This window comes from Danio rerio, chromosome 14 (assembly GCF_052040795.2).
Source record: "Danio rerio strain M-AB ecotype USA chromosome 14, GRCz13ab, whole genome shotgun sequence".
In the NCBI taxonomy this organism is placed as follows: Eukaryota; Metazoa; Chordata; class Actinopteri; order Cypriniformes; family Danionidae; genus Danio; species Danio rerio.
In genome coordinates this window covers 57,185,797-57,211,577 of record NC_141034.1, presented here as the reverse complement: position 1 = coordinate 57,211,577, position 25,781 = coordinate 57,185,797, and the positions used below count along the sequence as shown (strand labels likewise).

The 25,781-nt window shown below is 36.8% G+C and overlaps 1 protein-coding gene across 2 annotated transcripts; it reads right to left on the bottom strand.

Annotated features, from left to right (window-relative positions):
- Positions 1 to 253: 253 nt before the first annotated feature.
- LOC103908772 (metal cation symporter ZIP8) lies at positions 254 to 25,575 on the bottom strand. Of its 2 annotated transcripts, none has more exons than XM_087282083.1 (8): positions 25,278 to 25,575; positions 15,547 to 15,709; positions 15,223 to 15,392; positions 9,922 to 10,044; positions 9,431 to 9,550; positions 3,268 to 3,457; positions 1,459 to 1,643; positions 254 to 922 (listed from the first exon to the last, which is right to left on the bottom strand). In XM_087282083.1, exons 1-8 carry the CDS (start codon positions 25,497 to 25,499, stop codon positions 773 to 775), a joined length of 1,323 nt encoding a protein of 440 aa, XP_087138209.1. In that variant the 5' UTR covers positions 25,500 to 25,575; the 3' UTR covers positions 254 to 772. The 2 variants fall into 2 exon arrangements, with proteins under 2 accessions (XP_087138209.1, XP_087138208.1); XM_087282082.1 differs by having other exon boundaries at positions 632 to 922; positions 9,431 to 9,553; positions 25,278 to 25,573.
- Positions 25,576 to 25,781: the final 206 nt, after the last annotated feature.

The window sequence follows — 25,781 nt, the reverse complement described above, 5'->3', positions numbered from 1 at the left end:
GATTTTAACCTGTTATTTTTAAATATTAGCTAATAAATTAGGGAATAACCCATGGCAAATTTAAAGTCATATGATTTGATATATATTTGGTTTAGTATATATTCGACCCACATCCCTCTATCAAGTTTGGTATTTGGCCCTTTATAAGAAAAAGTTTGAGCACCCCTGCTCTAGAGTAAGTTTCAGATCAAAATAGCACACTAATAACACGTTATAACTCTTTGAAACTGACCCTTTCAGGCTTTGATCCTAATTGTGGTGTTTTGGTGACTGTCGCTTTAAATGCAAATGAGATTGCGCTCTTTTCAGAAGAGGGCGGAGCTACAAATGCATCAGCATAGTGGCAGATTGAAAACTCTAATGGACAGACGGCTCCTTCAGCAGCTCAAACACTCTAATGGCTACAGACGGCTGCTTCTCACTCAGGGCTGCTGTTTATGCTAATGAGGGACAGCTTGGCACTAGTGGGCGGGGCTTTCCCCCTCTGATGACATGTACAAAGGAAGAATGTCAATCAAAGTGTTTCCTTGATCAAGTCTGATTAGAACAAATCCAGTTAATTCATGTTTAGCATTAGAGGCTGGAGTTATTCACACACTGCTGACACACAAATGGGTTTACACCCCTTATTAAAGTGATTTGTGTGTAATATCTCCGCTTTAAGATTCTCATAAAGGTTTATAACCACTTGAGGGAGAGTAAATAGTGAGTAAATATTCATTTTTGGGTGAACTGTGCCCCTTTAAAGCAGAATGTGATGGTGTAAATATGCTCAGCCCAGACTGATGTTTCCTCCATACAGTGTGACGAGCAGAATAACGGCGAAGCCGGTCAGCAGTCCTGCGTTCTGGATGGCGAAAAACAGAATGTCGGACTTCGTGCTGTGCACATTTTCAGTGGCGATGGTGTTCATTTCGGGCAACTAGAGGAGTCGGAGAAAGAGGATCAGTAAAACACATTCAGTTTCATTCTGAAGCATTGACACTCATTTCTACAGTGGCCGAGAGAGCTTAACAACGTGCTGCAATTAATGGAAACACATGCAATTACACAAAACAGCAGCAAATTAAACACTTCAATATGTTTAGTCAATAAATCAGGCGTAATTTAAATAAATACATACATTTGATTCACTGAAACGTGCATTACACAAACTAACATTAGGAAAAGGTTGCTCCCCTATTTGTCAATGTATAACGATTTCGCACCCTGTCTGTCACAAAAACATCCGGAAAAAAACCTGGTGTAGTGCTGAAAAGTGCACCCATGCCAGATTATGCATCTTCTCATTCATCAGTAAAGGGTAAGGGATTAGGTGTGGGGCTAGTGTTAGGATTAAGAGGTGTGGTTGGGATTAGGCTATCAGGTAGTGAATTCAGCAAAGGGGATGGCATCATTTGGCAGGGGTGCATTTTACGACACAATACCGCCCTTGGATGTGGTGTGCTGTATTCTAACCAGGTCAGCCAGGGCGATGTAGAAGAACATGCCGCTGGAGAGGGCAAAGATGAGGCCGGGGCTGAAAGTGTTGCCCAATAAGATGCCCACAACCAGGCCAAAGTAGCAGGAGCAGGAGGAGAGCAGGTTGAAGAAGGCAGCCTGCGGGACACTGAGACCTGCATTCAGGAGGATGATGAAGTCGCCTGCAGGGGGAGACAGAGAGCACATGCTGTTTTCTGGAGCAGTGTTGGGTAAGGTTACTTTTGAGGAAAAAATATTGTAATTATTTTTTTACTTATCATGTCAGAAAAGCAATTTAGTTACTCGATAAGGAGTTTAATTAATTGACTTAATAATACACTCCTGCTTTGCTCTCAACTGATTGGTGGAATCTCACTTTGTGATCTCTAAACCTGCATATAACCTTCAAATAACCAGACCGTCATTTTAACATAACCTGAACATAACTTGAATGTAACCAGAACATAACATGAATATAACCAGAACCTCACTTGAACATAGCCTAAACATAACCAGAGCATAATCTAAACATAACCTGAACATAACCAAAGCATGACCAGAACATAACCTAAACATAACTTGAACATAACCTGAACATAACCAGAACATATCTTGAACATTGCCTAAACATTACCTGAACATAACCAGAGCGTAATCTAAACATAATCTGAACATAACCAGAGCATAATCTAAACATAACCTGAACATAACCAAAGCATGACCAGAACATAACCTAAACATAACTTGAACATCACATAAACACTGCCTAGACATTACCTGAACATAACCAGTGCGTAATCTAAACATAACCTGAACATAACCAGAGCATGACCAGAACATTACCTAAACATAACTTGAACATAACCAGAACATCACTTGAATATAGCCTAAACATAACCTGAACATAACCAGAGCGTAATCTAGACATAACCTCAACATAACCAGAGCATGACCAGAACTTAACCTAAACATAACTTGAACATAACTTGAAAAATAACCAGAACATAACTTGAACATAGCCTAAACATAACCAGAACAAAACCTGAACATAACCAGAGCATAACCTGAACATAACCTGAACATAACCAGAACGTAACTTTGACATAGCCTAAACATAACCAGAACAAAACCTGAACATAACCAGAGCATAACCTGAACATAACCTTAACATAACCTGAACATAACTTGAACATAGCCTAAACATAACCAGATCATAACCTGAACATAGCCAGAGCATAATCTGAAAATAACCAGAAGCATAACCTTAACAAACTCGAAACATAACCTGGAAATAAAACAAACATAACCTGAGCATACCATGAACATAACCTTAAAGTAACCTTAATATAACCAGAACATAACCTAAAAATAACATTAACATAACCTGAACTTTAACATAACCTGAATGTGAACATCACCAGAACATAAAATGAGCGTAACATAAATGTAAACTAAACATAATCAGAACATAACCTGAACCTATTCAACACAAACAGAACACAACCTGAACATAACCTGAACAAAACCGGAACATAACCAGAATGTAACCTGACCATAACTTGAACATAAGCAGACCATAACAAGAACAGATTATAACTTGAACATAACCTGAACATAACCAGAACATAGGCTGAATGTAACCTGAGCATAAAATGAACATAACGTTAACATAACCAGAACATAGCCTGAACACAATCAGAATGTAACCTGATTATAAAATGAACATAACAGAACTTAACTTGAACATAACCTGAAATAATTCTAACATAACCTGAACATAACCGGAACATAACCTGTTTATCTCACCAAGCTCATGTGGTAACTCCTCACTCGCGCAGGCGATGGAGGTGCTGAATCCGTTCACGAGGGAAACGGAGAACGAGGCGCCGATGGTAATTCCATCAATAAAGTTGTTGATAGCATCACTCAGACTAATCATCCACGCCACTGTCTTCACATTGGACAAATTTCTGCCTCTCAGCCATTTGCAAGAGCCCTGCGAAGACGATCACAGTCAAATCTAACATTACCTGCTGGAGATGACATTAGTATAAAGGTCAGAAAGGCCTGCCAAATTAAATGAAATACTTCACACATTCAAGTGTTATTTGTTCAAGCTACTTGTTTAAAATGAGTTGAAACAACACAATTTTTGAGGACAACTTAATTGAGTTACAAAAATATGAGCGTAATTGAATGTTTCAGCATCCAAGACTCTTCTCAGGTATATTCAGATTGAGAATCTATTGATGATATATTAAAGAGACTCTATTGAAGGCTGTAATCTGTATATTAATGTCAATGTGTGACCTTTCACTTAATTCGTATGCTTTTTTGTGCACAACAATAAGATAGTATTGTGCAATTTGTGTGTAGACGCATCTATTTCACCTTTGAGCAGCATTAAACACTGTGTTGATAACATTTTTTCTGGTAATGACTTACTGTATTCTGATAAAAGTAATTGGTCATGTTTCCATACGTGAAGTTAAAGACAATGCATGTACATTAAAGGTACAGTTTGCCCATTTAAAATTCTGCCATCATTAATGAATTTAGGTCTGTTAGATCCTTAAAATATACTTCAAAAAACAGCCGTTGACTTCCATCATGTTTTTAGTTTTTTTTACATGCAGTTTTGAGCGTATTTAGTTACTGTATTTTAATGACTAATGCACTGAAATGTAAAGTAGAGATCTCATTTAATGTTTATGTAATTTAAGTACAGCTACATATACTCTATTAGCCTTAAATACTGAAAAAACAATCAATTCTACAGGTGTACAGGTTTGTTTATCAATTCAGAGGAGAGCAACTGTGTTGTTATACTAATATCTTTTGTAAATAATTATATTTTTCAACAAACTAAGGTTGCATGAATACACAATTAATTTTTAAAAATAATTAATTGAGTCAGACTTTTGTCAAAGACAATATACAGTTTGTCTATGGTCTGAAATGCCTTGAAATATGATAATTATTAGTTTAATTTTACATTTTTTCAATTTGTTAACCAATGTAATGTTTGTTATTGAAATGCTTAAGTGCGTACTATTATGTTTATAACAAATATGCAATATTTACTTTAAGTAAATCTGAAAGGCCATGTTTGACTAAAATTTAAATGGAAATAGTTGTATTTCAATTTAATTTACATTTTTTAAAGTTTTATATGAATTTTAAGAAGTACTGGGTAAAATAATTAAATTGTGAAATTGCTAGTCATTTAAATACATTTTTAGTTATGTAAGTAATAATCAGTGATTAATTACCGTTCTTGCGTAACCCACTGTTTACATGCTAGTGAGATGTAAACATCTGTCTGAACTCTATTCGATCTCTATATATTATCATATTCTGAAGGACATCTGATATCACATGGTTCTGTTTAACCATTGACCACCGTCTCATACGACATTTAATAAAGATCTAACCCCACTGTCCTGATAAATAATTCTTATTATCTTGTTTTTGATCAAGGAAGACACTTTCATGTGGTCATAAAAAATATTTACCATTGTGATAAAACCATTTTTATAGATTACATATCATTACAAATATTTGTTATGCATCACTCATATAGTTGGTCATTTAGGGTTACAGTATGAACGTGTGAACATAGGAAACTGGAAGCCCTTGACTACCATAACCAGAATATATGATGGAATCAACTGTTAAAAACAATATTTTCACGCATGTCAAAGTACTTCTGGGTAGGCCTGTTGTGGTCCAATAGTTATTCATTTTAACCATGATTGTTTCAAATGAATAATATTGAAGATGAATCATATTTGGCCATATGTTAGATTTTTTTTCAACCTTTAATTGTATAAATTGCAATTATTTCTAAAAGAATTAATCATCAACCAAATTTTTATAATAGTTACCACCCTACTTCAGGGATGGCACTAGTTTCAGAAAGTTTCTTTTGAAGAGGGCTCCAGTTGACATCATTAAGGGAGGGACTCATTGACTGTGTCTGAAAGCTTATGCACCAGACTTTTTGCCTTGCTGTCATCAAAAATTGGAAAACAGTGTTCAAAACAAAATGATGCTTAAATAATGTTTAATTTTTCAGCTCAACTGCCCAACAATATATCTCTGCAGCCCATAGACCTCCAACTAAGAGAGAGACTTAAGTCCACGAGTAGCTACCTACTTAGTGCAGTAGTGTAGTAGACCTTACTTTGTGCTAACTCGGTACTTACTAAGTTTGTTCAAAGTTCTCAAAGAAGAAGGGATTTAGTCTCCAAGTAGGTTGGGAGACTTCCAAGAGTTAGGGTCTTACTACAAGTAGGTTGGCAGACCTCTAAGCGGTAGGAACTTACAGTTAGTGACTTACACCCTAAGTTAGGGTTGGGCCGATAGACCATCGCTGATGGCCAATAGACAACACGATGCTAAGCCAGCATCGCTATCCATCGCCCCACCCCCGTCGCAAACCCGCTCGCGAAAAATACACACTCAGGCCCTGTTTACACCACTACGTCTTAGTGTTAAAATGGCATTTTGAACGAAAATGATCCACATCCACACCATTTAACCTAGCATTTCTGAACAGACCTCCGTTCGCTGAAATCGCACTTGACCACAGACACAGCCACACACACACACAGCCACACACTGTCATACGCTCCTCTGAGCTCCAGGCAGAGAGCAGTGCACGTCGGAGAGTTTATGAAGGATGCTCCGCTGGATCATGTCTCACTATAGTACATGATATTCACACATCCCAAGTCTCCCGGAAGTTTCGGGAGTCTCTATGCATTTGCGGGACTCAAGAGATAACCTCCTAGAAATCGTGTGTCTCCCTCTCGGTCGTCAAATCCCTGGATCCTTCCTCACTCTTCAGACCCCGCCCCCATATAACCCCACCCCCCACCCTCGCTTTTTGACGATGCCATCGTCCATCGCGATGTTTCACATTACACATTGTATGATGCCAAATTGGTCGACATCGCCCAACCCTACCCTAAGTAGGTTCAGAGTCTTCCAAGTGAGAAGGATTATGCCACAAGTAAGTTTGGAGACCTCCAACCTCCAAGTCCCTACCACTTGGGAGTCTTTAAAGTGGAAGGAATTTATGCAACAAGTAGGTTAGGAGACCTCCAAGTGGTAGGGACTTCATAAGTAAGTTGAGACACCTTCAAGTGGTAGAGACTTACTTCGTAAGTAGGTTCAGAGTCTTTCAAGTGGGAAGGATTTAAGTAGTTTGAGAGACTTTCAGATGGTAGAGACAAGTAGGTTGAGAGACCACCATGTTGTAGGGACTTACTCCACAAGTAGGTGGGGAGACCTCCAAGTGGTAGGGACTTGCACCAAAAATTGGTTGAGAGACCTCCAAGTGGTAGGGACTTGAGCCAAAAGTAGTTTGAGAGACATCCAAGAGGTAGGGGCGTACTCTGGAAATAGATTTGGAATAATGCAAGTGTGAAGAATTATGCTGCAGGTAGGTCAATAGACCTCTAAGTGGTAGGGACTTACTCCGCAAGTGGGTTCAGAGTCTTCCAAGTGGGAAGGATTCACGTCGCAAGTAGTTTGAGAGACTTTCAGATGATAGAGAAGTAGGTTGAGAGACCTCCATGTCGTAGGGACTTACTCCACAAGTAGGTGGGGAGACCTCCAAGTGGTAGGGACTTGCGCCAATAGTCGGTTAAGAGACCTCCAAGTGGTAGGGATTTGCGCCAAAAGTTGGTTGAGAGACCTCCAAGTGGTAGGGACTTACTCAACAAGAATGTTTAGAGACCTCCAAGTGGTAGGGACTTACTCTGTAAGTAGATTTGGACTCATCCAAGTGGGAAGAATTATGCTGCAGGTAGGTCAATAGACCTCTAAGTGGTAGGGACTTACTCCGCAAGTGGGTTCAGAGTCTTCCAAGTGGGAAGGATTCACGTCGCAAGTAGTTTGAGAGACTTTCAGATGATAGAGAAGTAGGTTGAGAGACCTCCATGTCGTAGGGACTTACTCCACAAGTAGGTGGGGAGACCTCCAAGTGGTAGGGACTTGCGCCAATAGTCGGTTAAGAGACCTCCAAGTGGTAGGGATTTGCGCCAAAAGTTGGTTGAGAGACCTCCAAGTGGTAGGGACTTACTCAACAAGAATGTTTAGAGACCTCCAAGTGGTAGGGACTTACTCTGTAAGTAGATTTGGACTCATCCAAGTGGGAAGAATTATGCTGCAGGTAGGTCAATAGACCTCTAAGTGGTAGGGACTTACTCCGCAAGTGGGTTCAGAGTCTTCCAAGTGGGAAGGATTCACGTTGCAAGTAGTTTGAGAGACTTTTAGATGGTAGAGACAAGTAGGTTGAGAGACCTCCATGTCGTAGGGACTTACTCCACAAGTAGGTGGGGAGACCTCCATGCGGTAGGAACTTGCGCCAAGAGTAGGTTGAGAGACCTCCAAGTGGTAGGGACTTATTCAACAAGAAGGTTGAGAGACCTCCAAGAGGTAGAAACTTGCTTTGTAAGTAGATTTGGACTCATCCAAGTGGGAAGAATTATGCTGCAGGTAGATCAAGAGACCTCTAAGTGGTAGGGACTTACTCCACAAGTGGGTTCAGCGCCTTCCAAGTGGGAAGGATTCACGTCGCAAGTAGTTTGAGAGACTTTTAGATGGTAGAGACAAGTAGGTGGGGAGACCTCCATGTCGTAGGGACTTACTCCACAAGTAGGTGGTGAGAGCTTCAAGTGGTAGGGACTTGCGCCAAAAGTTGGTTGAGAGACCTCCAAGTGGTAGGGACTTAGTCAACAAGAATGTTTAGAGACCTCCAAGTGGTAGGGACTTACTCTGTAAGTAGATTTGGACTCATCCAAGTGGGAAGAATTATGCTGCAGGTAGTGGTAGGGACTTACTCCGCAAGTGGGTTCAGAGTCTTCCAAGTGGGAAGGATTTATGCTGCAAGTAGGTTGAGAGTCCTTCAGATGGTAGGGACTTGGTCTGTGAAGAGGTCTGGAGAACTCTGCAGCTCTGCCCTTTATGTTTTTCCAGAGGATAAATGGTTGCCCAGTCTGAGTGTGGTTTCTCCCATGGTTTGTGCTCCACATCTGTCAGTTGGTGAAGTTTTGGTTCCTTGTCACTGTCATCTCGAGCTTGCTATGATTTGAGATGGTAGAGGTCTGCATTGGGGGAGTTGCTCGTCAGTGGATCAGCCTTCAGCAGTGACATTGGTATCAAACTGAACTGAAAAAGTTTCGGTTTAACTAGAACTACACCTGCATTCTGTCTTTCTTCTGTCTGCCTGATATGCTGGGATGTTTCCATAATCTGAACTATTGTTATGGCTTTTAATTTTCTATTTATTATCTATGTTAAGCTGCTTTGACACAATCTGCATCATAAAAAGTGCTATTGAAATAAACCTGGCCTCCAAGTGGGAGTTTGGCAGCAAGTAGCTTGGGAGACTTTCAAGTGGAAGGGACTTTTTCAATTGTCTGTGACCCAAAACAAACAGTATCTCATTTAAAACTGATAAGATTTGGTCTTTAACAAGCAATGTGCTTGTTATTCTCTGGACCAAAGCCAGCTGGGAAGGCAGATCTGAATTTTGCAGCTAATCTCAGATTGATCTCACCGGTGTGATTGTACACGTCAAAGGGTTCAGATTGCAAAGTTTACCCTGTTTTATTAATCATAGGTTGTAGTCCATCACTGTTGCCTCATTATCTCTGCCCACTACACACCTCCATGTCCTTGTTTTTTCCCTAGAGAGAATCACAAAGCTGCATCTTCTTCTTATCAGTATGACAAAACTAAAGACATTAAGGAAAAAATGCATGCAGTGCTACTGTACAGGTACTCGAGATTACTCTGAGATTGGGCACAATTGGCATTATAGATCTGACATAACAATAGTCAGCAAGTCGATTTTCAGTTCCATATTTTACATTTTTCATAAGGGGTGAATCTATAACATTTCATCCAAACTATTTAGGACGTAATATATATATCTGTGGCATCTGTGCAGTCATACCCGTTCAGATGCAGGTTCAGAGGCGATGCTGATTTTGTCACTAATGGCGAGGTTAATTTCTGAATCTGTGAATCCGGGATTCTGCTGGCCACATTCTGAAGACTGGCACTGATTGTGACCCTGCTGAAACACAACACAATTCACATGATTACTGCATGCTTATTTAAAAAAGAAAAACACTAACATCTGACCATCAAGGAAGATCTGGATGTGCACCGTTTATTTTTATATGACATGTAATAAACAGCCATAGGTCATCATCACAAAATAAACCATATCAGTGCGTTGGGAGATAATGAGCTGCTGACTGCGCACTGTCCTGCTCTTTATGCAACTACTACAGTATATCAAACTGTTAAAGCAAATACAGCCTGTCAATTAGAGCTTAAATCACTTTAATAGACTATAACGTGAGATAATCTCAGTGCCCCACTTTTGAGTTCTTGGAACGCATTCAGAAACATTCCTGACACTAGATAAGACAAACGTACCTCATATTCGGGTTTGAGGACAATCTTCAGGATTTTTTCTACGATGTAAAGTGCGTAGAATCCACCGAACACCCCGACAGACTGAAGGACGAAACCGTCTGCTTTTGGGTCAAACCCGAATGCCTGTTTAAAAAGAGGAATTGATCATGTAAATGTGTTTTCGAACATGTTAAGACAGATAGCGGGCCTCTTCATACACACACACACACACACACACACACACACACACACACACACACACACATTATAGCTGTATGGGCCCTTTCCCCAGTTATAGTGATGTTTCTACTGTACAGACTGTGTTCTGTAACAACCCAATCCTCACAGTAAACACTCTGCTGTCTGATTGTGTCTGATTTATGAGCCCTTTTTCTTCATGAGAACCAAAAAATGTCCCTGCAAGGTTAAAATTTACTGACATTACCATACTTGTGGGGACATTTGGTCCCCAGAACATGATGAATACCAGGACTGAACACACACACACACACACACACACACTCACACACACACACACACACACACAAATACACAAACTAACACACATGCACAGACATGCATAATTGCACACATAAAAAATGCATATGCAAAAACATACACAAACACACACACATACACACACACACACACACACACACACACACACACACACACACATACACAAATGTATGCTCAGATGGAAAATGCACGCATACATATGTCCATGCGGGGGCAAACACACACACACACACACATATATGTATGTGTGTGTGTGTGTGTGTGTGTGTGCACACCACACACACACACACACACACACAAATGCAGACACACATGCACACATAAATGTCATATATATATATATATATATGTATACATACAAATGCACACACAAATGCAAACAAACATATAAAAATACACACAAACATATACACGTTTACATACACCAGTACACACACATACAAATGCACATGTATACATGCACACACAGACAAATATATACACACACAAACATACACAAATTCATATAAACAAAAGCACACTAAGACATGAATGCATTTACACACAAACACACACACACACATGCACACATACAGTACACATGCACACACAGACACAAATACACACACAAATAATACACATTCTCATACACAAGTACACACATACACACATACATAAATGCATGTGCACACACACACAAAACTGCACACATACACATGCGCACAAACACATAAAAATACACACACAAACATATACACAAATACACAAACACAAAATAATACACACACAAATACTCAAACACATACACACATACACAAATGCAGACCCACATGCACACATATATACATGTGCAAACGGACACATATACACAGAAACACACACATACAGAAATACACCCACAAACATGCATGCACACGCACAAAAACGCACACAGTCAAAAATACACACACAAACACACATTTATACTCAAACACACATACACAAATGCAGACACACATGCACACATTAATACATGTGCAAACACACACACACACACACACACACAAATCTGCACACATATACACAAATACACACAAAAATGAATGCATACACACACAAATACACATATGCACACACAAACATGCATGCACACACAAAATTGCACACACACACACACACAGTCAAAAACACACATAAATACTCACACACATACACAAACGCACACATACACAAACGCAGACACACATGTACACACATAAACTCATGTGCACACACATACACACATAAATGCATGTGCACACACAAACACAAACACATACAGAAACGCACAAACACAAAAATGCACACAGACACATGCACGCAGACTTAAAAATGCACACACAAACAAACACACATACAGGTAATGCATCTGCACACATACTGTACACACATACACAAATGCACACACAAATATAAATGCACGCACACACATACATACACAAATGCTCTCACATAAACACATAAATGCACACATACGTACACATGCACACACACTCATTCAGACACACACACATAAACTCACACACATACATAAATGCACACAAACATAGTGACACAAATGCAAACACACACACACACACACACACACACACACACACACATATGGGTTTAAAGTTAAGCATTACAACATGCAAACGATCATACTGTACATCACATATTAAAGGGTCAGTTCACCCAAAAATCAAAAGTTACTCACTATTTACTCTCCCTCAAGTGGTTTCAAACCTTTATAAGTTTCTTTCTTCTGTTGAACACAAAAGCAGATATTTTGAAGAATGTTGATAACCTGTAACCGTTCACTTGCATAGTAGTAAGAACAAATACTAATGGAAGAAAGAAACTCAAACAGGTTTGAAACAAGTCAAGAAAATGATGACAGAATGTTCATTTTGGGTTGAACTGTACCTCTCAGCACTCATCAGAACAAAACAATAGCGTGTGAAAAGAAGGAGTCCAGTGCAAAGGGCATTATTACGTCATTAGCTGAATAATCTACATCAGCATCACTGGGCTGATAAGAGCAATTAAATATGTTCAGTGGAAACCTGCCAGTCCGAGGTTTCATTTCAGGAATGAACCAGTTTTAGGTTATTGGGTTCGGTTTCTGCTCCGGCCTGCAGTAACCTGACCTGCGCTGCGTTTCACTGAAGCACCGTAAGCCCGAGTAGATCATGTGATTGATCTTACTATTAAAAGCCTTACAATTACAATCATATTTTCTCCCTAATTTGTGTTAAACGGAGAGAAGATTTCTGCACATTTCTAATCACAATAGTTTTAATAACTCATCTCTAATAACTGATTTATTTTCGTTTGTTTATTTTCAGTGTAAATTTATTTCTTCTGTTTAAAAGCCTCAAACATTCACTAATTCCAAAGAGAAATGGACTATTGTTTGTTGTTTATTATTATTTTGTGCTGTGTTATTTGGTTACCGAGCAGAAATAAATAACTCTTATATAATATTAAGACACATTCATGTGAACACTTAAATATGAAGCACATTCATGGGATTTTCTATACTAGCAGTGTTTTGAAATGAGTGAATGCTTAATAATTGTGAAACCGTGATTATTTCTTAGACCAGAGATGCCCAAACTAGGACCTGCGGGCCAAAGTTGGCCCATGGTAACATTTGATTTGGCCCACCAACCAGTCAGAGAAGAGATGGACAAATGATGAGAAAGTTTGGGGCAAATCTTTCAAACTGAGGTCATCATTTCTGATTTTTCATGACCTTTTGTTTGTTTTTTAATTGCAAAACTGAACTGAATTGTTTTAATTAAATATGAATTAATCAGATTCATGAAACCCTAAAACACATTTAATTTTAGATGTTGACTGATATACTGATAGATATATATATATATATATATATATATATATATCTTATATATTTTAAATATTCCCCAAATAGTTTTAAAGTTTAACGGGCACCTATGGTGTAAAATCTACTCTTCAAGCTGTTTGGATAGACGTGTGTTTATATAGTGTATAGACCGACATATTGGGCTGATATAAACACACACAGTGCTTTTTTTTTTTTTTTAATTTAACAACATAAAAACGGTGGACCAAAGGGAGCGGTTTTCAGACCGACTGCAACTTTACGTAGGAGTACGGTCCCCCCGCCTACCAACATTGATTGACAGCTTCGTATTAACATGTGATTGAGCGATTGAGGCATGCTGCTGACAGGCATGTGGGAACGGTGGGCGGGGAGGACTACCCTTAAAGCCGCAGTACAAAAAAACAGTATACAAGCTATAAAACAGAAACTCTAGACAGCTAATAAATAACCTGATGAGTGTTTTGAGCTGAAACTTTACAGGCGCATTCTGGGGACACAAAAAAACTTATCTTAAATCTGGAAAAAGGGGTAACCTAGGTGCCCTTTAACAGACCAAGAAAATGCTCACAGTATGTCTGATAATATTTGTTCTTCTGGAGAAAGTCTTATTTGTTTTCTTCGGCTAGAATAAAAGCAGTTTTTAATTATTCAAACACCATTTTTAGGACAATATTATTACCCTCTTTGAGCTAATTATTTTTCGATAGTCTACAGCACAAACCATCATTATACAATAACTTGCCTAATTACCCTAACCTGCCTAGTTAACCTAATTACCGTAGTTAAGCCTTTAAATGTCACTTTAAGCTGTAAAAAAAAAGTCTTGAAAAATATGTAGTAAAATATTATTTACCGTCATCATGGCAAAGATAAAATGTTTAGAAATGTGTTGAAATTTTATTCGCTCCTTTAAACAGAAATTGGGGGAAAAAATAAACAGGGGGGGCGAATAATTCTGACCTCAACTGTATACTGTATGTATATATATATATATAACGACGGGGGGAGTGACAGAGACAACTGGAGGTAAGATCCACAATGCAGGTTTATTCAGCGTCAGGCAAGCAATGATCAAACAGGTACAAACGGCTAAGTTCAAGCAGTCCAGAATCGTAGTCAAAAAACAAGCAAGCGGTCGTAAAGCAGGCAGCTAAACAGGAGAACACGGGTAAACAAGGCTAAGGTCTAAATACGGGAAACAAGACAGGGAAAACCGCTTTGTAATGTTACTGCTAGAGCTAACAAGACTCTGCAAACTGGATGGGTAAATGAGTGGCTTATGTAGGGTGTGTAATCAGTCTCTGACAAGGCTCAGCTGGTGAGAAGGTAATCAATCTTGATGAGTGAGCATGTGTGAGTGTAACCGGAGAGCATGTATGAATATGTAGTCCAGAGGAAGGCGGAAGTGTAGTCCTTAGTGTTCGTGTGAGAACCAGCGATCTCTGGAGAGCAATCGCTGGTTATGTGACAATATATACATACATATACATATATACACACACACACACACACACACACATATACATATATATATATGTGTGTGTGTGTGTGTGTGTGTGTGTGTGTGTGTATATGTATATGTATGTATGTATATATTTATATTTATAGATAGATAGATAGATATTTATTTATTTATTTATTTATTTATTTACTATTTTCCTAAGTGTATATAACTACTACTGCAAGAAAATATCAGCATTCGGTACATATATTCAGTATTGTATTTGCTTGAACTGAGCCGATCTAATCCTGTTTATATGAAATGAGTCTGCTCCCGACCAGGTTTGAGCTACCAGAACTGTTGCCATGACAACAACTCTTAGATGAGTTTTGAAGAACGAATCGATCCTGGATCGTGTCAAATCGTCAATAACCAAATCCAGCTAACTGAGTAATCCACGTACGAAGAACGGACCCTTGATTGAGTGTAAACAGAGTATTGGACCACGCTTTACCTCAGGTATGAGCTGCAGAGCGCCGTTGCTGAAGAGCGTGCCGACGCCCAGGCCCAGGAAATAAGTGAGCACTTTAGGGAAGAAGGGTTTCTTGGTGATTGGGACGAGGGTCATTCCCAGCAGAGAAGCCAGATTAATGATGGTCACCGCCAGGAAGGCATAACCCCAAACTGCAGGAGGAGGAGAAAACAGTGCTGAGTACACGGAAAACTACCTGACATACTCTACCACACTCCAAAACGAGTGGGAAAAGGTTTGAATGCATGGTGTAACACTGTTTCCCTCACTGTCCTGCATTTATGTCTGCATTTGTGTGTTTCTCACCGTGTAGATCGGAGTCTTCAGTGTGTGTTGGAGGGTCCGTCGGACAGGGCGGCAGCACGGCTTTATTGAGCAGAGCGGGACAAACAATAGACAGATGCTCTTCATTCAGGACAGAGGTGTTGTGGAACCCGTAATGCACCAGGATCTCCTCTGCATTCATGCACTGACACACACACACACACACACACACACACAAGGAAATGATTACTAATTACATCAATAACAATGTATTTAAATTATTTTAAAATGATATATTCAATCATTTTCCTTCAGCTTAGTCCCTTTATTAATCAGGGGTCGCCACAGTGGAATGAACCGCCAACTATTCCAGAATGTTTTACACAGCGGATGCTCTTCCAGCTGCAACCCAGTACTGGGAAACACCCATACACACTCACATTCACACTCATACACTACGGCCAATGTAGTTCATCAATTCCCCTATGGGAGGAAATCCACGCCAACACGGGGAGAACATGCAAACTCCACACAGAAACGCCAACTGACCCAGCCGAGACTCGAACCAACAACCGTCTTGCTGTGAGGCTACAGTGCTAACCACTGAGCCACCGTGCCACGCTAAAATTCTATAAATATTTATTAAATTATTTTTATTACTATTTTGATTTATTTATTTTTCTAATGATTACATTATTATTATTATTTTCTAATAGCTATATCTGAAAATAAATGTAAACACTCAATAAGGAATTGAATCACTACTTGAAATCCCTATAAATCTTGATGCATACACTGTAAACATAACGTGACAGTGTTGCTGTGTTGTTTTAACTCAATGTTGGGTCAAAAATGGACAAACCCAGTGTAGTATATATATCTGACCCAACATTGAGTTACAACAAATTAGCAAGTTTATATTGAGTCATTTAAACTTTAATTATGAGAAACTGAAATAAAATAATTAATATTTTATAATTCATTGATTCATTTTCCTTCGGGTTAGTCTCTTATTCATCAGGGGTCGCCACAGTGGAATGAACTGGCAACTACTCCAAATGTTTTATATAGCGGATGCTGCAACCTGGGAAATTATACTCATTTATTTCACTAATTTAATTATGTTAATATAAATACAGAATTGGTGATTAACTTTGTTTAATAAGTTATGATTATTATTGATTATATACACTCTTAAATGATGCTGGGTTATGTCAACCCAACAACATTTGGTCAAATACAGTCAAAATGTTGGATTAATTTTTATCTATTTTAATTTAATTAATTCATTTATTTTATTTTTGGCTTGGTCCCTTTATTAATCTGGGGTCGCCACAGTGGTATGAACCGCCAACTATTCCAGCATATGTTTTTACACAGTGGATGCCCTTCCAGCCGCGACCAGCGACCTTCTTGCTGTGAGGTGACACTGCATCACCGCGTCGCCTATTTTAATTTAATTATTTATTCCAAAAAAAAAAAATTTCCCAGCTAATGGGTTTGGAAACATTTGACCAGGGTTTATCCAACTGTAGACATAAATTCTTTAAAAATACTTACTAAAAATAAAAAAGTTGGGATAAATTTGGTCCTTTGGAATTTAAGGGTGGCACAGTGGCTCAGTGGTTAGCACTGTAGTCTCACAGTAAGAAGGTTGCTGGTCTTGGCTAGGTCATGTTGGCGTGGGTTTCCTCTGGGTGCTCCGATTTCCCCCACAGTCCAGCGCAGCATCTCGTTGTCATATTTCTTTTGCATTATTTGCTGATTTTATTCAACAAAACAAGCATAAGCCAAGTGTTTAGTGCGAGCTGGTGTTGCTTTAACTTATCGTGAATGCAGTAAGAGACTGTTATCATCAATAACGTTACCCGTTTAACACAAAAGTTCATGACATAAAAAAACTAAATCTGACCTATGAAATGTTCTGCCTTTGTGCTTTGTTTTTCTTGTTTGCTCGTTACTACACCCGTAGATAGCACTAAAGTCCCGCATCTTCACGGAATAACACTGTGTTGACTAGTGCGGTTGAATGACATTTGTCCTGGGAGCACTGTACCAATATGGCGGCGCTATTGATGCATGCTCAGTGACCCTATGCGATGTCTAGTGTATATATCTATGAGCTAGCATGTGGAATTAGGGATGTAACAATATTGTAAATACCGTCATACCGCAATGGCAGTTTCTTTCAATATTACCGTGGTTGTGACTCAATAAAATCATAGGTCTTTTGGTGAAAAGTTTGCTCAGGCGAATGGAGCGAATGGGAGGTAGCGGAAACTACAATTTTCATCAGCCCAGGCGTGGCCATCATCCTTTGCGGTGTGTTGTCGCTACAGATCCAGTAATGCGGAAATGGAGGGTGCTGCTAGTAGCAGAAAAAGAGCTAAAAATGGTAGAACCTAAAGCGGGTTTTAAATCAGATGTGTGGAAGCATTTCGGTTTCTCTCTGAAAAGAAACAAGAAAGAAGAAAAGGTGACAGAAAAAAGGGCATGCAGGGACTGCCAGACTGTGCTGAAATACAAGTCGGGAAATACGACTAACATGATGGGGATTCCTTTAGTCAAGGGGACTGCAGAACACAGCACACTGCTCAGATTGATGGAGACAAGCCCCTTTCACACAGTGATACCGGTAAATATCCGGAAAATTTCCGGAACGACTTTACCGGTATTTTCAAAAAAGCGCTGTTCACACAGGCGAGGACGTTACGGAAATTTTCCGGAAAAGAGCATTCACACATCCATTCCAAAATACCGGTAAATTCTGACATCATTCACCACAAATGAGCTTTAAACGGCTGCGCTTGTATTTGTAAACATTTGCATAAATTACAAACTCTGTGGATGATCAATATTGTGAACAACTTTCGCAGGATCACTTTCACATGTCGAGATGTTCATAATATGTGCGTGTGCAGGCGCTCACAGGCTGTTTCACAGGCACACGCAAAGCTTAAAGGTAAACAAACAACGGCTTATTATAAGCATGTCATCGATGATTATTTACACAGTTGGCATTAAGAAGAACATATAAACGTGATCTGACTAACTTCTAGCAGCTAAATGTGTCTGGAAAAATATTCAAAGGCTTTAATTCTTATAAACCGCACGGACGTAAATGCGTCTGACTGTTGTGATTGGCTAAAGCAGACGTCTCACGTGAGCATGTTCTAGACGTGCACGCGCTTATTACGGCAATCTTCCATCTGCATTCACACAGCGCAGCATTCCGGCAAATTGCCGGTAATGTTACAACTTCTCTTTCCGGAAAATAGCCAGAACGAATTTACCGGTATTTTCAAAAAGGACCTGTTCACACATACAACCTTTCCGGAAAATTGCCGGTAATTTTCCGGAAAGGTCTGTATGTGTGAAAGGGGCTATTGACTTGTACCACCAAGAGACCTCTATCTCACTCATGGCTTGTCCATTCGAGTGGTGTTTTTTTTTACATGGTTTAATATTTTTTGTTATTAAAATTGAATAATTTACAGGAATAGTTCTTGTTTGAAAGTTTACAGATAGATCATTTGTATGTCATTGATCTGTTCAGTGTTGAGGTAACCTGAACATGCTAGCACTTTTTTTTGAGTCTCTTCATTAGTTTTGTTTTTCCTTTAAATGATTCAATAAATACCGTACCGTGCCATTCATACCGAGGTATTACCGAATGGTGAAATGTTTAAACCGTTACATCCCTACGTAGAATTAAAGAAATTATAGTCAAACATTATTTGCATTAGACATTTCAGAGCGATGACACCATGATTCGTATACATACAATATAAAGACTAATTTTGACTCAATTATTGCTTCATAATCTCCCTGATAATAAACAGCAGAGAAATATGAATATTCTGCAAAACATCTCTTTATAACACATATATTGCAGTATTTGATTTAAACACAGCTGTTTGATTTAGGGGCAGTGCATTACATGTAAATCCTGGTTAGTATAAAGCCTATAGATCAAATATATGCAAAATCAATGTTGGGTTATGTTTTAAAATTTCCATTTAAATTAGGCTACATTTTTAACCCAGGGGCGGCATGGTGGCTCAGTAGATAGCACTGTGGCTTCACAGCAAGAAGGTCGCTGGTTCGAGCCTCGGCTGGGTCAGTTGGCATTTCTGTGTGGAGTTTGCATGTTCTCCCCATGTTGGCGTGGGTTTCCTCCTGGTGCTCTGGTTTCCCCCACAGTCCAAACACATGCGCTATAGAGGAGTTGAGGAACTAAACTGGCTGTAGTGTGTGTGTGTGTGTGTGTGAATGAGTGTGTATGGGTGTTTCCCAGTACTGGGTTGCAGCTGGAAGGGCATCAGCTGCGTAAAATGTATGAATAGTTGGTGGTTCATTGCGTTGTGGTGATCTCTAAAATAGAGACTAAGCTAAAGGAAAATGAATGAATGAACCCAACTGTTGGGTTTGTCTATATGTGATCCAGCATTGGGCTAAAACAATCAATCATTTTTACAGTATATACAGGCTAACTGTAACTGAAATGAAAATTAGTTGCTTCCTTTACGTTTTTAGTGGAAGAGTAAATTAATTACAGCAGCGAGTTACTTTGTAACTAATTATTACACCCATCACTGATTATCATCATTTCTTTCTCAATGCATTGTTTGATAAGCGTGTCCAATCATCTCGATAACGCTGAACTTCAGCAGCTGACACATACAAATGTTGCGCATAATAGATTTACACAACAAAAACTGTTTGAATGTGTTGAGTTTGAATTATTTACAGCGTTTAAAGCATGAATATTACACTGCAAAAAATGTGTTAAACCAGCGTTGGGTCAACCATGTTGGGTTAAATTCAATTTAAATGACATTTTAATCCATTAGTTGGGTTTGTCTATATTTAACCCAACATTGTAGTATTTTTAGAGTGTAGAAGTAGGCTGAATGTAATTTCATTGCCTATAAATGAAAAGTAATGCATTCATTTTAATTGTAAAAGATTAACCCAGCAGTTGGTTTGTGCTTATATACAGTTGAGGTCAGAATTATTAGCCCCCCTGAATTATTAGACCGCTTGTTTATTTTTCTCCAATTTCTGTTTAACGGAGAGAATATTTTTTTCAGCACATTTCTAAGCATAATAGTTTTAATAACTCATCTCTAATAACTGATTTATTTTCTCTTTGTCATGATGACAGTAAATAATATTTGATTAGATATTCCTCAAGACACTTCTATACAGCTTAAAGTGACATTTAAAGGCTTCACTAGGCTAATTAAGGTAACTAGGCAGGTTAGGGTAATTAGGCAAGCTATTGTATAACGATGGTTTGTTCTGTCGGTAATCGAGAAAAAATATAGCTTAAAGAGGCTAATAATTTTGTCCCTAAAATGGAGTTTTAAAAATTAAAAACTGCTTTTATTGTGGCTGAAATAAAACAAATCAGACTTTCTCCAGAAGACAAAATATTATCAGACATACTGTGAACATTTCCTTGCTCTGTCAAACATCATTTGGAAAATATTTTAAAAAAGAGGAAAAAAAATTAAAGGGGGCTAATAATTCTGACTTCAACTGTATGACCCAAAATTGTGATGAAATAACCCACAATTCTTAGATTTAGCTTGTAATTTTTTTACATTTATTTATCTTTATTTAAAATTGTAATTCAGCATTTAATAAAAGACAAAACATTATTCAGGTAAACTTGCATTGAAATGACACTTTAATTCAACAGTTGGGTTTGTCCATATTTGACCCAACATTGGATTACAGCCTTTTTTAGAGCTTAAAGCAGGCTAACTTTAAGTAAATTACAAAAAAAATCCATTAAATAATAAATTAATTTAATTTAGAATTTAACCCAGCAGTTGGTTTGTGCCCATAACTGACCAAAAATTGAGTTGAAATAACCCAGCACTTTTAGATGAATCTTGTAATTGTTTTAATTTAAGTCAAGCGTAGCTTCATTTATTTATTTATTTCTCTGTCCGTCCGTCCGCCCGTCATCTATCTATCCATCCATCCATCCATCCATCCATCCATCCATCCATCCATCCATCCATCCATCTATTTATTTATTTATTTATTTATTTATTTATTTATTTATTTATTTATTTATTTATTTATTTATTTATTTATTTATTTATTTATCTGTTTAATTATTTATTTATCTATCTATTTATTTATTCATGTATTTATCTATTTATTTATTTATCTGTTTTTTTATTTATTTAATTGCTAATTTATTTATTTGTTTGTTTATTTATTTATTTATTTATTTATTTATCTGTTTAATTATTTATTTATCTATCTATTTATTTATTCATGTATTTATCTATTTATTTATTTATCTGTTTTTTTATTTATTTAATTGCTAATTTATTTATTTGTTTGTTTATTTATTTATTTATTTATTTATTTATCTGTTTAATTATTTATTTATCTATCTATTTATTTATTCATGTATTTATCTATTTATTTATTTATCTGTTTTTTTATTTATTTAATTGCTAATTTATTTATTTGTTTGTTTATTTATTTATCTATTTATTTATTTACATGAGCTTTTAATGAAAGACAGAACATTATTTAGGTAAAATTATATATAAATGACACTTTTTAACTTTTAAACAGTTGGGTTTGTCCATATTTGACCCAACATGAGTACAGCAATTTAAGAGTGTATATAAAGCAGACTAACTTTGAGTAAATTACTGAAAAATGAAAAGTAATCCATCAATTTAATTTTAAAAATTAACCCAGCAGTTATATACAAAACCCAAAATTGAGTTGAAATAACCCAGAATTTTTAGGTTAAACGGTAACACTTTACAATAAGGTTCATTAGTTAATGCATTTACTAACATGAACTAATCATGAACAACACATATACAGCATTAATTAATCATAATTGAACATTTACTAATGCATTATTAACATCCAAGTCCATGCTTGTTAACATTAGTTAATGCACCATGAGTTACATGAACTAACAATGAACTACTGTATTTTCATTAACTAAAGTTTATTAACCTGAATAAATACAGTAGTAAATGTATTGTTCATTGTTTGTTCATGTTAGTAAATGCTTTAAATAACATTAACTAATGAACCTTATTGTAAAGTGTGACCGGTTAAACTTATAGTTTAAATTGAAGTCAAGCATGGCATTTTAGCTTTATTTTAAAAATGCTTAAGCGTTTAATTAAGAGAGAGAACATTATTTAGGTAAAATTACATTTAAAGGACACTTTTTAATCCATCAGTGGGGTTTGTTCATATTTGACCCAACATTGGGTTGCTGTAAGCCTTTTTAGAGTGTAGAAGTAGGCTGACTGTTATTAAATTACCTAAAATGAGGAGTAATCCATTCAATTATTTAAAATAAAGATTAACCCAGGAGTTGGCTTGTGCCTATATATGATTGACTTAAGCCAGCACTTTTAAATTTATCTTGTAATTCTTTCCATTTTATTTGGCTTAATTTAAATATTTTACTTAAGTATTTAATAAATAAAAGAGAGAACATTACTTTGGTAAAATTACATATAAATGACACTTTTTAATTCAACAGTTGGGTTTGTTCATATTTGACCCAACATTGGATTACAGCATTTTAAAATGTATATATATTAGGCTAACTTTCAGTAATTTACAGAAAAATGTAAAAAATCTATGAATTAAATTTTTAAAAAGTTAACCCAGCAGTTGGTTTGTGTCTGTTTATGACCCCAAATTGGGTTGAAATAACCCAGCACTATTTTTTAGATTATATTTTTTTACTTAAGCATTTAATAAAAAGATATTTAATAAAAAAAATAATACTGCATTGCAATATATATATATATATATATATATATATATATATGACATGACACTTTTTAACTCAACAGCTGGGTTTTGTCGGCGGTTCATTCTGCTGTGGTGGCCCTTTATAAATCAGGCAAGCTGAACGAAAATGAATGAATAAATGAATGAATGAGTTAGGTTTGTCCATATTTGACCCAACATTGGGTTACAGCATTTTAGAGTGTATATAGGCTAACTTTAATTAAATTACCCAAAAATTAAAAGTAATTAATTAATTTAATTAATAAGTGTGTAACCCAGCAGTTGGTTTATGCCTATATTTGACCCACGATTAAGTTGAATTAATCCAGCATTCTTAGATTAAACTTGTAATTTATTCAATTTTATTTATCTTTATTTAATATTTGTATTTAAGCATTAATAAAAAGACAGAACATTTCTAAAAGTATGCCCTTTTAGCTTTTTATTAAATACTTAAGTATTAAAAATGTCAAATAAAGCTAGAAGTCCATGCTTGACTTAAATTTAAACAATTATACATTTATTTTGAAAATTCTGGCTTATTTCAATCTAATTTTGGGTCATATATAGGCACAAACAACTGCTGGGTTAGTTTTTTTTTTTATTAAATGAATGGATTGCTTTTCATTTTTAGGTAATTTAATTAAAGTTAACCAATTAAATGACCAAAAATTGGATTGAAGTAACCCAGCACTTTTTTAGATTAATCTTGTAATTGTCTTAAGCATGGCATTATTATTATTATTTTTAATTGAGCATTTAATAAAAAGATAGCATTTAATAAAATAATATATTACACTGCAATAATAATAATAATAATAATAATATTATGAACAACCCCAGTGTTGGGTTAACTTTTTTATTTTATTCACTTACTTTTTAACTCAACAGCTGGGTTTGTCGGCGATTCATTTTGCTAAAGCAACCCCTGATAAATCAGGCAAGCTGAAGGAAAATGGATGAATGAACAAATGAATGAGTTAGGTTTGTCCATATTTGACCCAACATTGGGTTACAGCATTTTAGAGTGTATAATTAGGGTAACTCTGAATTAATTACTAAAAAATTAAAAGTAATTCATTAATTTGATTAAGAAGTGTGTAACCCAGCAGTTGGTTTATGCCTATATTTGACCCACGATTAAGTTGAATTAACCCAGCATTCTTTGATTAAACTTGTAATTGTGTAAAATACAAATTTTAAATAAAGATAAATAAAATTAAGCATTAATAAAAAGACAGAACATTGTTAATGCTGGTTTATTTCAGCCCAATTTTGGGTCATAGGCACAAACCAACTGCTGGGTTATATATATTTTTTAAATAAATAAATGGACTACTTTTCATTTTTAAATAATGTAAATTATCTTGTAAGTTAACCAGTTTATACACTCTACACAATGTTGTAACCCAATGTTGGGTCAAATGTGGACAAACTCAACTGAAAAAAGTGTTGCATGCAGAACTGTAGCAAACTGTTTATTTGTGTTGAATTTAAACAAACAAATTAAATTTAATAATGTTCAACTTAATTTGTTTGTTTAAATTCAGCCCAAATAAATTGTTTACAACCGCTTAACGTAAAAAAATGAGTAAATCTAAGGAATCATCTTTAAAGTGCCATTTAAATGTAATTTTACATAAAGAATGTTCTGTCATTTATTAAATTTAAATTACTCTGCAATAATAATAATAATAATAATAATAATAATAATAAGAAGAAGAAGAAGAAGAAGAAGAAGAAGAAGAAGAAGAAGAAGAAGAAGAAGAAGAAGAAGAAGAAGAAGAAAAAGATGGAAATTTTGGGTTAATTAAAAAACTATTTTACTCAAATGACACTTTTTAACTCAGCAGTTGGGTTTGTCTATATTTGACCCAACATTGAATTACATCATTTTATAGGCTGACTGACTTTAACTAAGTGACTTAAAGAGGCTGAGTAATCAAAATTAGTCTTGTATTAACTTTTACCTGCGCGTGCACGGGAATGTTGGTGTCCACCGAGTGCTGCACGATGGTCTCGAGTAAGCCTGTGACATCAGCGAGGTCCAATGAACCGTTCTGCCCGTAAACATCGATGATGTCCCGCAGGAAGATCCGTTGCAGGGCGCTGGAGCTCCGTGGGGCCAACAGCAGCAGCGAGAGTAGCACGAGGAGGACCAGCGGTCGGAGAGAGGATAGAGGAGCGGCCATGATCCGCTACAGGTGGCGGGAGTCTGGATGATAATCCCGAACACATCTCAAGACGACAGATAAGGAGAGCTGTTAAATGGGTTAATTATTGCTTCACTATTAGTTCCCTCAGTGACCCGACAGACTTGTCGCGCCTCTATCTGGCGCAAAGCCACCGCGATAACCCAGCGTCTGGCTGACTACAGAGTTGGGTTGTTTTGAAAATACTAAATACAGAGCCTAACAAGTTATGGATAATTTAGGTTTAGTTGAAAACATATTTGTTTAGTTGGTCCATATTTG